We start from the raw sequence: 14,410 nt of genomic DNA on the forward strand, positions 1-14,410 counted from the left end.
CGTTGGTGGTTCCTAGGCCAATGGTAGGAAAAAGTCTCCGACGATGACAGCATTCACTTGGGTCTCGACCCAATCATAGTAATGCTCACCTCCGCTACGCTCCGTTCTTTAACCGAGCGATTATGAGCATTTGTAAGGGTTTTCAATGGCCTCATTAAGTCATCCGAAACAAAATGCCGATAAAAATTCCCGCCGACCGGGAAACCCACGTCAATAGGAAGATTGAGAATGGCAACGCAGACGGCAGCGCAGAAGCGTCTGCCCAGCGCCGTCGGTTCCAGCTACCAGCTTGGCTGGACCACTTCAACAAACACGACTTGAAGATCGTTCTTCGCTGTTGGGTAGCTATCTGGGTGGCATCCCTGTTAATGTTCATCGGCCCGGCCCTGCACAGCATCGGAATCGCCACATTCTTCGGCGCACTTTTGCTGTACATTGTGCCTCCCAGCAGCATACTGATCATCTACCTTTTGGCAGCTTTGTCTCTTCTATTCGGTATGTGTTTGGCCTGGGCATGGGGACTAATTACCATGAAAGCCGCCTTGGCCGCGCGCCCAGACTCGCAAACTATGGCCCGACTGCTCCAACTGAAAGAAGAGGCCGCCTCACAGGCCAAGCAAACTGGGCAAAACCCTCTAGCAATAGCAGAAAACCTCATACATGACGGCTTTATGTTTGATGCTCGAGTCACTGTTATCTTCTACGTGATGAGTTGCGTCTTCGTGTATGTGATGGCGCGACTGAGGGTGCTCAATCAGAAGTTCGTTCTCGCGGAGATATTCGGCATCATCGTCATGGACCTGTTCCTGCTCTTCGGTCCAACCCTCCCATCATGGAATGGGGAGGTCGCCAAAGTCCTCGTTGAGCCGGGTGCTATAGGGATCGCTCTCGGCTTCGCGTGCTGTTTGTTGCTGTTCCCGCAGTCCACATCATACGCGATTCTGTCTCAAATGGAGAAATTAGTTCTCATGGGGCATTTTCCATTAGAATGCACGCGGGACAGGTTGACTGAAAAGCCAGTAGACCTTGCCCAGATGAAGTGCTCCAAAGCAAAATATATTGAGACGTTCAAGGCTATGAAACCCATGATGGCTTTCCTACCACTGGATATCTCCCGTGGCCGATGGGGTGCCGAGGATATTAAGAGTCTTCTTGCTCCTGTCCGGCAGATGATGCTTACTCATATCGCTCTTTTGGACTTTCACATCGCTCAACAACGAGCCCATGAGAAGATAAGTAAGATGAAGTCAGACTCAGGTGGTGAAAACGGCGATGCAGGTACAAAAGAAAATACCTCCCCTTTTGGAATGGGAAATCGGCAGTTGCAAGAAGGAACATATATGATGCATGCCCTTCAGTCCCCAGAGATTGGAGAAATCCGATCCAATACCACGCTGGCCCTCAGACAATCTACCACAGAGTTGTTGCATGTATCTTCGGAAGCCATCAGCTTGATCGCTGAATGTATCCGTCTAGTCAACACGCGTCGATGGTTCCGCCGACACCCGGCCGAGAAATTTGACCAGATGGCTTCTCGTGTGGAGGAAATTCTGGATCAACTGCGTTCTGCCAAGAAGAGCTGTGCCAGTGAAACCACAGAAGGATTGATCGAGAGCCACATGGATCTTTTCGACGAAAGCGGTAATCTCAAGTCTCCAGATCTTCAAGGTCCGTATGCCCTTCGCGCCCTAGTCTTGGGCATGGTAGCCGAAGAAAGAATTCTTGGATCAGCAACGGCCACAGAAAGTCTTCTGGCTCGGATATTGGGATTATGTAGAACACGCACCAAGCACCGCATATGGTATCCGTGCGGCGTTCGCTACGCTGTAGCCTGGCTGGTCAACGGGCACCAGAACCCTCCTTTGTCTGGAATGCCTATGGGTAGCGGAGATGATCCCACCATACTGGATGACCAAGTCCAAGAAGCACATCGCCAGCTTGGTATAAGCCATGGCCTTGGAGTGAGGCGTCGTCAAGGCAGGCTAAGCAATATCATCAGGCGCAGCTGGCATTGGCTCACTGATACGGGAGGCATGTATGCCATCCGTATGGTGGTGGTCACAATTGCAACGGCTATTCCGGCGTCTTTACCAGCGACCGCGGGATTTTTCTACCGCGAAAAGGGAATTTGGGGCACAATCACGGCGCAAATTGGGGTGGTTATCTACATGGCAGACTTCACTTTCTCATTTGTTAGTCGAACCGCTGGCACCATACTTGGTGGCGTAATGGGTATGGTGGCATGGTATATCGGGTCGGGCAATGGCTTTGGTAACGCATATGGATTGTCTGCTATAACCGCAGCAATGACATTAGTCTTGGTCTGGTGGCGACTGTTCCTGCCGCCCGCACTACTGCCATGCGCTGTCATGAGTGGCGCGACTTACGTGCTGGTGATCGGGTTCAGTTACGACGATAAACATACTGAGCAATATGGACTTCCAGGATACGGATACGAAGCTTTTTACAAACGCTTAGTGACCGTTCTATTGGGGTTAGTCGCTGCGTTCGTTGTCCAGATCTTTCCCAAACCTCCGTCGGCAAGTCGGCATGTCCGCAATTCGCTTTTCAACGCTATTCGCATCTTATCAGACCACTATGCCCTGCTCCTTTCCCATTGGGGCCGAGCGGATGACCCTAGCCCTGTCAACGTCGTGGCAGAGAAGATATCCCTTGACTTGGCCGAGACACTCCTCTCCCTGCAAGGACCCATCAATCTGTTGAAATTCGAGATCAGCTTCGGCCCGTTCGATCAGGGAACTTTTCTTCAAATACAAGAACTAAGCCAGGATATGAACCAATCAATAGGCCGACTGCTTGCTCTGACGGGATCCCTCCCCTTAGAACTGCAGCATCGTCTTATGCGCAATGTTGGCATCATGGATGACACCATCATTGATTCCGTCATGGTCGTCCTCGGAGTAATCAACCAGTCTTTAAAGACAGGTGATCCTCTACCAGAAAGATTGCCCGCACCGCTACTTAATCGATGCTATGTAGCTTGGCACGCGGAGCACCGCAAGGCAGAGTTTAGTACGGACTTGGTGCGTAGTGAAGATTACCGTCGGTATTGCGTGGCGGTCAGCTCTTACTTAAAGTTTTTGTCTGCGGTTGATGATATACTGCTCGTGCTCAAGGGGGTACTGGGGGAAAGTCATATTGTGAATCCATGGCGAGAAGAGAGGATACCTGTATGATACTTGATTTGGCAGGATGAGAGAATAGATTCTCGAGATACTAATGCCTCCAATGTCTTCCGCGGCTAGTACAAGTTCCGTCAACACTGCATACTGATAAGAGGCATAATTTGTGAATACGAGCCAGAGCACAGCCGCTCGGTTCGACCCGATTCACCCTGAAGAATGAGCCCAACTCCACTAGAGAAGCGTCAACCCAGACAGAACCAGCCGGGTTGGAACTCGCTGCTGCCTAAGTATAACTCAATCCCACATCTTGAAGAGCTCAAAATGATTTCTATCAACTTGAAAAAAAGATTCACTTACACCCTTCTCGCACTGGTGACTCTTTCTAGCGGGAGATTCCTTCTCTTATCAGTCCCTCGATAACGACAAGGTGTCCTTATCAGGAAAGGACTGCGACTTATCCCTCAGCTCGCTAAGCCTATTTGGGTCAGATTTCGCGATGTTCTCCAAAGTTCACACAAGGGCTCCACTTTTGATGGATGCTCGCTCTGCAATTTCCATCTTCCCATACATGCGAGGGTGTATATAATAAAATGAGTTACCGCACTATGTACTCGAATCTCTTTTTGTCACTCACCTTGACCATAGGATTAGCGGATCTCTCGAAACCATGTTTTTGATCTACAAACATATCAAGAAGCGGAACGAGAAAAGACGGGTTGAGGCTGCAGCTCTGAAGCATACGGGGAACATTCAAAACGCAAGCGACAATATAACCCTGGCACACGGCTCACGCGAAGCCATTCCTCTAGACGCTACATTCGTCGAACACTCTGAAGCGACACCAGCGCATGCCGCACCAGTTCACGATGTACCAGCGGAACGATCCCAAAATAAAGCCCCCTCATTTGAAGCCAAAGACTTGAAAGAGAAGAAGGAAAGGAAGGTTCTTACCCCTGAGGAGGTCGCAGAGAAGAAGAGGAGGACCATTTATCGATGGAAAATCGTTCTCGGTCTGTTCAGCCCTTTCTGCTTACAAGCTCTGGACACAACAATCGTGGCTTCGGCACTGCCATATATCGCGGAAGACTTTAGTATGCTATTCCTTACACTCCCAACCTCGAGCATATATCTTCATCAATCATATGAATCAAAAGCACTCTACTGACTACATTACAGATCAAGTAAAACAACTAAACTGGATCATCTCCGTCTTCAACCTAACATCCGCCGCCTTCCTTTTCATCTGGGCCCAACTAACCGACCTCTTCGGTCGCCACTATGTTCTCCAATCTGCAATTTTGATAATGATGATCGGCTCCGCAATCTGCACCGGCGCCCCAACGTCCTCTTTCCCAGTCCTCCTTCTCGGCCGTGCCATTCAAGGTGTCGGCGCCGCGGGCGTGAATATGTCCATCCGAACAATTCTAGCCGACCACGTCTCACTTTCTGAGTACGCACTCAACTGGACAATTTTCGCGCTTGTTTCGGGCATCGGGTTTAGTATCGGTCCTGTCATTGGTGGCTATTTGACGCAGGCTTCGTGGAGATGGTGTTTTGCGATAAATCTGCCAATCGCAGTTATAGCTATGGTTGTGATTGTCATTGTATTGAGAAATGACTTACAAGGTCCCCAACCTATTCTGATGATGGAAGGTGTGGACGTTACGACAATATCGGGACGATTCAAGGCCAGGATGTCGACTCTCGATTATGGCGGCCAATTGCTATTCCTTTGGGGGTTCGGATTATTGATCCTGGCTTTCACATGGGCTGGAGGTACTTATTCTTGGGATTCGGCTGCTGTCCTTGCTCCACTCGTCATCGGTGCTGTCTTGGCAATTGCATGGGTTGTGTATGAGTATTTTATGATACCAGGGTCTGCTATTGCGAGAGCGCTTCCGCACCAGAAGGCTATGATTCCTTGGGAATTGTTGCAAGAGCGCGATATTGGTCTGCTATTCTTGGTCAACTTCTCCATTGGTATTGGCATGTTTGCAGTTATGTATTTCATGGACCTGTACTTTGCGCTCGTGGAGGGGAAGAGCTCTGGTCATTCCGGTCTTGCGCTGTTATATTTCCTGCCTGGCTTGGGTGGTATGTATAAACCTTTGAATATTTGCCAAAAACAAAACTGATGCTAACTAATTCCCAGTTGGCGCTTACATGGCTATGTTCTCCTCTAACGTCTGGCCCCGCCAAACTTTCCCAGCACTTATGCTCGGGAGTATAACTGCCGCGATCGGCATTTCAGTTCTCGCCTGGGCTGTTCATGCGGGAGAAACGAACGTGATTTACGGCATGATGGCATTAGTTGGCCATGGAGTCGGAATGCGCATGAACCCAGCCTCGCTACATGGCCTAGCCTATTTCCCCGCCATGACAGCGCAGATCTCGTGTCTTGTCTCCTTCGCCATTCCATTTGGTGGTCTGATCGGCCTCACAATCATGACTACGGTCTTCACGAATACGAGCGGCGCTGGGGATGCTCGTGCAAGGGATGGTATTAAGTGGGCGTTTATTGCGATGATTCCTGTGATGTGGCTTGTTGTGGTTCTTACGACCTTCCTTGGGAATGTTTGGATTTTGAAGGACGGAGGGCATGAGATTGCTACTCGGCCTTATCTTTGGAATCTATTGCTGCGGAGGGATTTAAAGAAGGAAAAGAGAAATCGAGAACAGGAGAATGGACTTGCAATGGGGAGAAAGGAGGATGCTGAGACAGGTATGTCTTCGGTGGGTCCCGACAGGAGGCAATAGAGTTATCCAATAATAAATTTAATGATGACCAAGTCATCGTCTTTAGATAAGTTTATCTAGTCTTAGCAATTCTCTGATCAATTCATTGAGCAAACAAACCTGTCCCGGCTTGGTTTGGCTAGATTAATAATGTTAATTTGCCGGAGTAAACAGCCGGAGTTGGGGTAGATTGGGTAAAAGTCGACACCGAAGGACCGAAAAAGTTCTAAATTCCGCTTTAGAACACAACGGAGTGTGTACGATCTCAGAAATTCCTTACGGATGTGAGTATAAATGGGGCCGCTAGAGGCTCTGTCCGCCACTTTGGCGCATAACCTACTGGTCAGTCGGTGAAGATTCAGCCACTTCCGAAACTTGACCGAGATCCCTCCGTGGTCAAGCGTTCATTTATATCTTGATCTTGAAAATCCTGCTTCACTTGCAATCAATGATGATGCTGCATTGCAAGTCTGAGAATATGGCAACGTGTTCCAGAGCATGAAGGCAATTCGTTGCATAGTCCAGTACAAGAAAAGTAAGCACATCGCGCATCTTCCCCGACCTTTCACCTCCGAGTACTGGGCTATCGGCGGATTAAGTAGATGATCCGCCTAAAAATCAGACGTTCGGAAGATGACCGAAGGGTGGAGCGCGGAGAAAGGTTTCCATCCCTCGTCCCTCCACCCACGCCTTGGCATAGTCTGCCTTCTGCTCCCCGGATCACCCCCGGATTGGCTCCGAAGATGATAGTGGATTTCTTGACCTGTATCTTGGCAGTGGAGACTTAGTTAAACGAATCCAAACAAGCTTCAACATTTAAGCTCAGACCTAGACTCGGGTGGCCGCTCATAGGCTCAGTCTGCCGGACCGATCGATCTGACGCAACCCGAGTCCCTGCCAAGGTGGCTCCCACGCGAAACCCCGAATACCCCGTCAATTTGTACGACCAAGCGAGATCCGATATTCTTGGCTGCATGTAACACGGGGTTGGCATATGGTCATTGAAATCATCAAGCCAATCGGTGCGTTGGGGCCATACTCGTTGAAGTCATGGTGTTCCATTCCCAACCATGCTAATCCCGAATAATCAGACCGCTGCGGCGCTCGGCCCGAGTAGGAAAGGATGGCCGACCGGGGAAAGATCACCGAAGCGTGTTTTCAGCTAAGACCAGATTGCCCCTTGGCAAAACCGGAGAATAAATGCTTCGCCAAAGCTCAAATTCAAGTACCGAGAGTGATAGTTCGAGGTACTTATATTGGAAATACTTGGTGAAACCTGATGTAGAAGTATGTACCTAGCCTAGATAGCCTGGAAAGATGGGCGAGCTCGAGCTAAAGCATATTTCCAACCTTAACAAGGATGCGAGGTTCGCCCGATCATCGGCATTCCTTCCTGAGGGGAAACCCCCAATCAGCCCATGACAATCCCTTGTTTCTGGCCCCCATCCGTGGGTCCTTTCCGATGTACGGGCAAGGCGAGACACGGCAGCGTCACCCACCGGGCCCAAACCCTAACTTACCCCAATTTAGATGGCAGACACAGCCAATTCGGAGGAAGATCACGCCTAATCAGTAAATTCTGAGAAGTCGGTTGGACAAAGGCACCCACCAACGTGCAATTAATGGCCCCACTGTCTGCTAGCAATCAGAATTCTCGCGCGGGGTCTCCACGGCTATCCCGGGGTCCTTTAGCTGGGGAGTAGTGTGGTGAATATAAACCGAAGACGCTTCCCTCGCACTGTTTTCTTTCTTCCTTCTTTTTTTTTTTTTAATTCATAGTTTCTTTCGGTATAATTTCCAGCCGGTCACGATGTTTCGAGGCAAGAATCTTCGCGTGGCCCAGGCGCTTCTCATTGTTGCGCCTGCTTTTATTATTTTCGGATATAACCAGTCTGGCTTGGGGCCTTTGGCCACACTGCAGAGCTGGGTTGAGGTCTTCCCTGAGATTGATACCATCAACACAACAGGTGCGGTGAAGTCAACTAACTCGACTGCAAAGGGTGCTGTCATTGCTTCTTTCCAGTTGGGTGCTCTGATCGGAGCTTTGTCCTGTACAGGTCTCGGTGATCGTCTTGGTCGACGTTGGACTATCTTCCTTGGTGGCGTCTTGACCGTCATTGGACAGGTGCTCCAGGTTGCTGCTTTTGGTCTTCCGCAATTCGTCGTCGGTCGAGTCATCCTTGGTCTGGGTGTTGGGCAACTGAGTGTTGCCGTCCCTGTCTGGCAGTCCGAGTGTACATCTGCCAAACATCGAGGCCAACATGTCATCGTCGATGGTATCTGTATCTGCTTGGGTTATGCTTTGTGTAATTGGATCGATTTCGGTCTAAGCAAGATCGATGGCAGCCTGCAATGGCGTCTTCCTCTCGTTGTCTCATTCCTCTTCTCTATCATCCTCCTGGCCTCAGTCTTCCTGCTCCCAGAGTCTCCCCGTTGGCTCATGACCGTTGGCCGTGTCGAAGCAGCAACCCGCAGTCTCGCCGCATACAAGGGTCTCTCCGACGACGACGAAGCCGTCCGCGCTGAAATTTCCGGCATCGAGACCTCTCTCGAAGTCTCCGTCGACAGTGCCTCCCTCTTCGACCTCTTCAACCCAAACAAAGTCGACGATGAGCGCCTCCTCTATCGCTTCTGTATCTGCATCTCCCTCCAATTCTTCCAACAAATGTGCGGAGGCAACCTCATCTCCACCTACGTCTCCACCATCTTCGAAGAGAACCTTCACATGACAAGCGACCTATCCCGCATCCTAGCCTCCTGCGCCATGACCTGGAAATTCATGTGTAGCTTTATCGCCTTCTTCGCCATCGACCGACTCGGCCGCCGAAAGATCTTCATGATCAGCGGTGCAGGCATGTCAGTCTGCATGATGGTCCTCGCCATCACGACCAGCTTCGGCGATAACCACACCGCCTCAGTCGTCTCGGCTGTCTTCATCTTCCTTTTCAACTCCTTCTACCCTGTCGGGTTCCTCGGCGGAAACTTCCTCTACTGCACCGAAGTCGCGCCTATGCGTCTTCGCGTCGCTATGTCCGCCGTTTCAACAGCAAACCACTGGCTGTGGAACTTTGTGGTCGTTATGATCACTCCCGTCGCTCTGGACTCCATTGGATATCAATATTATATCATGTATGCTGTCATTTCAGCATGCATTCCTTTCGTGGTGTACTTCTTCTACCCGGAGACTATGAACCGGAACCTCGAGGCTTTAAATCATGTCTTCCGGGATGCGCCGACGCCGTGGTCGATTGTTTCCATGGCGCGCCATCTACCTCAGGGTGAAGCTGCAGAGGTCGATGTTTGGATGAAGACAGAAGAGAAGGCAGGTGTTGAGCAGAAGGAGGATATTTAAAATATTGGACCAGTTTCTTCACGGAGTTTATGTACATATGAAGTCGGATGAATAGATCATTTCCGGCGCAGTTGATCATGATTAGCAATGATGATATTGAGGTTTCTTTGACGACTTTGAATTTTCAATTACTGACCATTGAATTCTATACATACAGAAGCCTCCGAGAGGATGAATAAAGATCCACTCGCCCGGGCACAAGTCGAAATTGACCGGAAGGTGATTACTAAGCCTGAACCCGGGACTACGCGGCCTCAAAAAAGCGGTTGTAGCCCACCGCACACTACATGTAACACAACAACCATGACTCACTCTACTTCATCCCTATTTAAAAAACCCTTGATATGTACTGTCTGTCAGGAGAGATTCTCGCGCAGTGATCATCTCGCAAGACATTTCCTTCGTCGTAGGCTACCCCATACATACGCCTTCTCGCTTTCTGTCCTTGTACCCTCCGCAACTTCCTGCGAAACTCACCCTGAACATTGTATCTTCCTACCTGCTGAAGTTTCGATCAGATTCTGGACGAAGGCCATACAAGTGTGATTTTTGCTATGAATCATTTACCCGTTGGTGAGATTAATGTCTTTGTCTTTATCCTTGTTCATTGGAGTTTGTTTTAAACCAGATTCGCGAGGTTGACAGTCATATTCATCACCCTAGTGATGCACTTCGGAACCATTTTGCAATCTGTACCAAACGTGAGAACCGACTCATCCCTTCAACTTTACAGGTTGGCCGGAAACGACATGCCTGTCAACCGGCAAGTTCAGATTTTTTTTTGACGTTCTTTTTTGGCTAATGCGTCAAGCTTTGCTGACTGGCGACCTGATGTGCAGTGCATTTCAAGAAAACTCCGTTGCGATGGTAATAACCCTTGCAGTTCCTGCGAGAAAAAAAATTACTTGTGCGATACTGAAAGAACAATGTCGCACAAATACGACTTCGCCGGAGGTATAAAGTCTTCCTCGGCCAATTTCTGAGAATAATTTAATTGATCCTTTGCCGCAGGCACCGTCTTGATGGAAAGCGATGAGTCCGAACAGGCCTCTGACCAGGTCTTGGCAAAAATCATCCTTGCAAAAGGAACGGACAGTTTCACTGAAAACTTCTTTCTCCCACCTTCGTACAATGATACGATTCGTGACTTTCAATACCATAAGCTCCAAGGTCTAGAGGCTACTACATCCACATTGCCTTGCAGCCCGCCACAACATGGTGTCGATTATGGAACTTCACTAAGTGACACAGAACCGGATAACCTGCCTTGCATTGCACACATGTTTAACGATTTATTCAACAATCCTTTTGGTTATCCATGTAACCGGGTAAATGATACCTTCGCAGAGCAGGCCACATACCAGACGATCGTATCCACGATGCCGAATTCTAGCTTCAAGTCACTCACAGAGCAGCCCAAACTTGAGCCTGAGAGGCCGCTTGCTCGTTTTCTGATCCAGTCGATTTTGACGAGAGCATGGAAGGTGCCTCTCAAAACAATAGAACAGGACAAAATATTCTCAAACTTGGCTTTCCTGTTGACAACTGCACGCATTGAACGCTTCAAAGAAATGTATTTCGAGCACTGGCACCCAAATGGTGCGATGGTCCACCCTTCGTCTTTTGATTTGGAAACCATCTCACTGCCCTTACTTACATCCATTATATTCATGGGAGCCATGTACTCAAAGGATGAGATGGAAGTACGCACCGCGAAGCAAGTGGTCGACTTTACGGAGCTATTTGTTTTCTCCAGTCCTATATTTTCCTATGATAGCGAAATCAGTATCGCCTTCTTTAAGAACAGAGATGTTGGTGACAAGCCCAAAGATTGGACCCAATTCCAGGATCTTCAAGCAGGATTGATCATGGTCATTGCGCAGTACTGGAGCGGCAGTCATACATCGCGAAGTCGCGCGAAAGAGGAGAGGTTCCGTCAGGTCATCAAGGTGCACAATGATGGTAAAGTATAACGTGGGATTTGTAGCTAATGCATGTGACGAATAGGCTGCCCGTCAAGTTGGTTTGAAGTGCCGCCACCAACTACTGGATAGTACAAACGAAAAATCGTGGATTCAACAAGAAAGTCGCATTCGGTACGGATCCAGCTCCTGAAGCTCGCTAAAATTGAGGAACTCCTGAATCTCATATATCACAGCACTTTGAACATTACTTTACTACTCGATTGTGCTTTTTCATTTTTCCAAAGCTACCCATCCCGGTTAAGTTACACCGAAATGGAATGTGAGCTCCCGTGTGAAGATTCCGTCTTCAACTCTCGTCGTCCTTTCGCAGAGCCAAATTTTCGATCCACGCGGCGAACTACCATTTCTGAGGCATTTAGGTATCTATTCGAAGACAATTGCCTTCGAAGCCCATCTAGGTTCGATTCATCGCCGATCTCGCTTTGCGAAAGTAATCCAATGGGGCTGACAATATTTGACATGTTTGTATAGCCAAGACCTTTTACCCACACCGCCCATTCGGGGGTATGGGTAAGCCCCGGCTTAGCACAAATAATTTTGTTATTTTAGCTACTATTCACTCATGTCATGTATGATCAATATCAAACTACCGAAGAACGAATCATTGATGCTTGCAAAGCCTATAGCCACGATACAACATTGAAATCTCTACTTTGGCGCGTATACACGATGTTTCTTACCACCGGCTACGTGCCCGTATTTTCGGCCGACCAGCTCGTACAAGCGCTATTTGACCTAATAGTCGTTTAACCACCACGTAAGAAGCTGCCCTTATTCTGTGGACACAGAAGCTTGATTCGCTTTATATACTCAGGACCGCAAGTAATATTACCCCAGCTGCAAACTAGCTTATTATTCGCAGTACCTAGAGCTAGCTGCCCGAACCAGGAGATAAAAATTGGGTTTGGCGCTTTTTACGACGCCTACCGAAACCCATATCATTCACTAAGCAAAATTCTGTCAAAAAAATGTATTCTAGCCGAGGATATTAGTTCTATCCAAATTCTTTTCGATCAGATCGAACTATTTATCTATCAAATACCACCGTCTAATTTCTACAATTTTGACGAAACCAAGCTTCAAATCGGTTAAGGAAAAGCCCAAAAAGTAGCCACTGCATACTTAAATATCCGTTCACGTCTTATTATAGGTGATAATTATTGAGCTATCACTAGTATCGGGTTTGCAGCCGCAGACGGTTTTATTTTGCCCCTATTTTTCATTATCAAAGACGAGAAATTACTAGAAGAGTAATATATCGATCAACTAACTAAATAGGACGAATAATACTCCTCAACCACTATAAGAGGCCATTTAAACGATTCTTTTGTCCTTAAGTTGCTCAAATTCTTTCATGAGCACACTAAAGACCGTACTAAACGCGGTCAAAAGCGTCTCCTTCTCTTCAACGGCTATCTATCTCACAAAACTATTGAACTTCCCACGTTTTGCGATAAACGTAATGATATTCCAATCTACTTTCCACCTCATATAACACACCTATTATAGCTACTCAACGGATCACTATTTAAGACCTTAAAAGGCCGTTTTTGCAGAAATAATAATAAAATTATCGCATTTAGTGGTAACGTTAGCACAAAGGATGTATTCTTTTACGATATAGCTAAAGCGCGTATAGACGCATTCACGTAACGAATTATCCGCAACTTATTCCTTAACCGAGGGATATATCTATTTAACCTATCTATTGTTATTTCACCCCTCCAAACAAGCGAGAAAGACGTTCCAACGCTTCAAGTATTCGACGACCTACTGCAGATACTACCGCACTAAGAACCACTCTAATGAGCGTCGAAAGAGGAAGCCAAGAGCTTACTCCCCTTATCGACGCCTCACTATGCAGCTAAGATCGAAGGAAGCTTTTTCAGGGCCAAAGTCGTAAAGCCACCCGTGCACGTATTCTATCGGCAAAGTACTTCAAGACAAGCACATCGAAGACTCTACGTCCTACTAAAAAGGTAAAAGTCGCAGACTAAGTGGAAGGGCTATTGACGGGTATAATACGCTAGCGAAAGGGGAAGCTTTACGTTATATTTGCGGACGACATGAGAAAGAAGAAGCGCTTCAGAAACGGCGCGAGCTGCGCGCAGCTGAAAATAAAAATAAAAATAAAAAAACGTAAGCAGAAATAGCATTTTTAGAGGTCGGAGCAGGTAGCCTAGCACCTAAGGCTTCATTTGAAGGCAAGATGCTTATAAATATCTAAGGGGAGAGGGTATAAGGGTCAATAGAACAAAGATATTTATGCGAAGCCGGGGTTTTGCGTGAAGCCGGGGCCCACCAATACCCCCGAATGGGCGGTGTGAGTAAAAGATCCTGACTACTGTTATATCCAAATCTAAATAATCTTGAAAATATGCACAAATGTGAAATGTGATCGAAAACTTAATGGAATGCTAAATATCTTCTGGTGATGAGATGGGATTTTCATCTTTTGCATACTAAATTTTATGAATTTAAGAAATTCAGCATTACGCATTTGAGTACGAAGGGCCAGGCAACGGGACCGAGACCCAGTACTTGAGCGCTGGGAAAGACACTCGAGGCCTATTTCACGGTTGCTACAGGTAATTATTGCCATATAATTCACCTTTCAAGTACTAAACACTGATCTAGACGAGGATAAATTTCGATTACAACCAAGAAGGCTTAGATTAAAGTCAAAAGGCTATCTTCGTTAAGGATCCAGACTGAGAACATCCGCACGATGAATATCTAATAGGGAGCTCAACTATTCGTTTGACCGGAGACCAGAGACAGTATGAGAGTCATCAGATCACAGATGCTATCGGGCTATGGAGAACGGTATATGTGGGTCAAAATTCTTAGAATCCTACATCCGTTTTTATCCCGGCCACGGATTTCCGTGAGGTATGATTCGCGCCCGGAACCGGCGATGGGCTCCAGGAGCCGACTTGTCCGGTTTCTCCTTTTGCAACATCATGACCTTGTAGATGTGGCGTTGCAGTATTGTACCAGGTTTACAGAAAAACGGAATAAAAATAAGCGTGATGATCTAAGTTACAGGCGTTTCCACCCGAGCGTCAGAACACGCCTCCCCGGTCGGACGCATCATAGCGGTGGGGGAACTGGAAAACCCCCATCAGACTCCACACGCACCGGATATAAGTAAATTATTCGCTCAAACTAAGCCCACGATGTTCAATATT

The 14,410-nt window shown here is 47.7% G+C and overlaps 4 protein-coding genes across 4 annotated transcripts; all 4 read left to right on the forward strand.

Moving 5' to 3' along the window:
- Nucleotides 1-173: 173 nt before the first annotated feature.
- N7443_005435 (aromatic acid exporter family protein) lies at nt 174-3,197 on the forward strand (the record flags this gene model as incomplete). The annotated part of the gene is made up of 1 exon (XM_056885491.1): nt 174-3,197. The coding sequence occupies one exon, from the start codon at nt 174-176 to the stop codon at nt 3,195-3,197; it is 3,024 nt and encodes a 1,007-aa protein (XP_056740939.1).
- Nucleotides 3,198-3,813: 616 nt separating this feature from the next.
- Nucleotides 3,814-5,953, forward strand: mfs56 (uncharacterized protein; the record flags this gene model as incomplete). The annotated part of the gene is made up of 4 exons (XM_056885492.1): nt 3,814-4,237; nt 4,323-5,240; nt 5,299-5,868; nt 5,937-5,953. The coding sequence occupies 4 exons, from the start codon at nt 3,814-3,816 to the stop codon at nt 5,951-5,953; spliced, it is 1,929 nt and encodes a 642-aa protein (XP_056740940.1).
- A 1,739-nt stretch (nt 5,954-7,692) lies between these two features.
- Nucleotides 7,693-9,234, forward strand: N7443_005437 (sugar porter family MFS transporter; the record flags this gene model as incomplete). The annotated part of the gene is made up of 1 exon (XM_056885493.1): nt 7,693-9,234. One exon carries the CDS (start codon nt 7,693-7,695, stop codon nt 9,232-9,234), a length of 1,542 nt encoding a protein of 513 aa, XP_056740941.1.
- A 303-nt stretch (nt 9,235-9,537) lies between these two features.
- N7443_005438 (Zn(II)2Cys6 transcription factor domain-containing protein) lies at nt 9,538-11,207 on the forward strand (the record flags this gene model as incomplete). The annotated part of the gene is made up of 3 exons (XM_056885494.1): nt 9,538-9,774; nt 10,074-10,188; nt 10,246-11,207. 3 exons carry the CDS (start codon nt 9,538-9,540, stop codon nt 11,205-11,207), a joined length of 1,314 nt encoding a protein of 437 aa, XP_056740942.1.
- Between the last annotated feature and the right edge of the window lie 3,203 nt (nt 11,208-14,410).

Source organism: Penicillium atrosanguineum (assembly GCF_028827265.1).
Source record: "Penicillium atrosanguineum strain IBT 20685 chromosome Unknown utg000004l_segment0_segment0, whole genome shotgun sequence".
NCBI classification, from domain to species: Eukaryota; Fungi; Ascomycota; class Eurotiomycetes; order Eurotiales; family Aspergillaceae; genus Penicillium; species Penicillium atrosanguineum.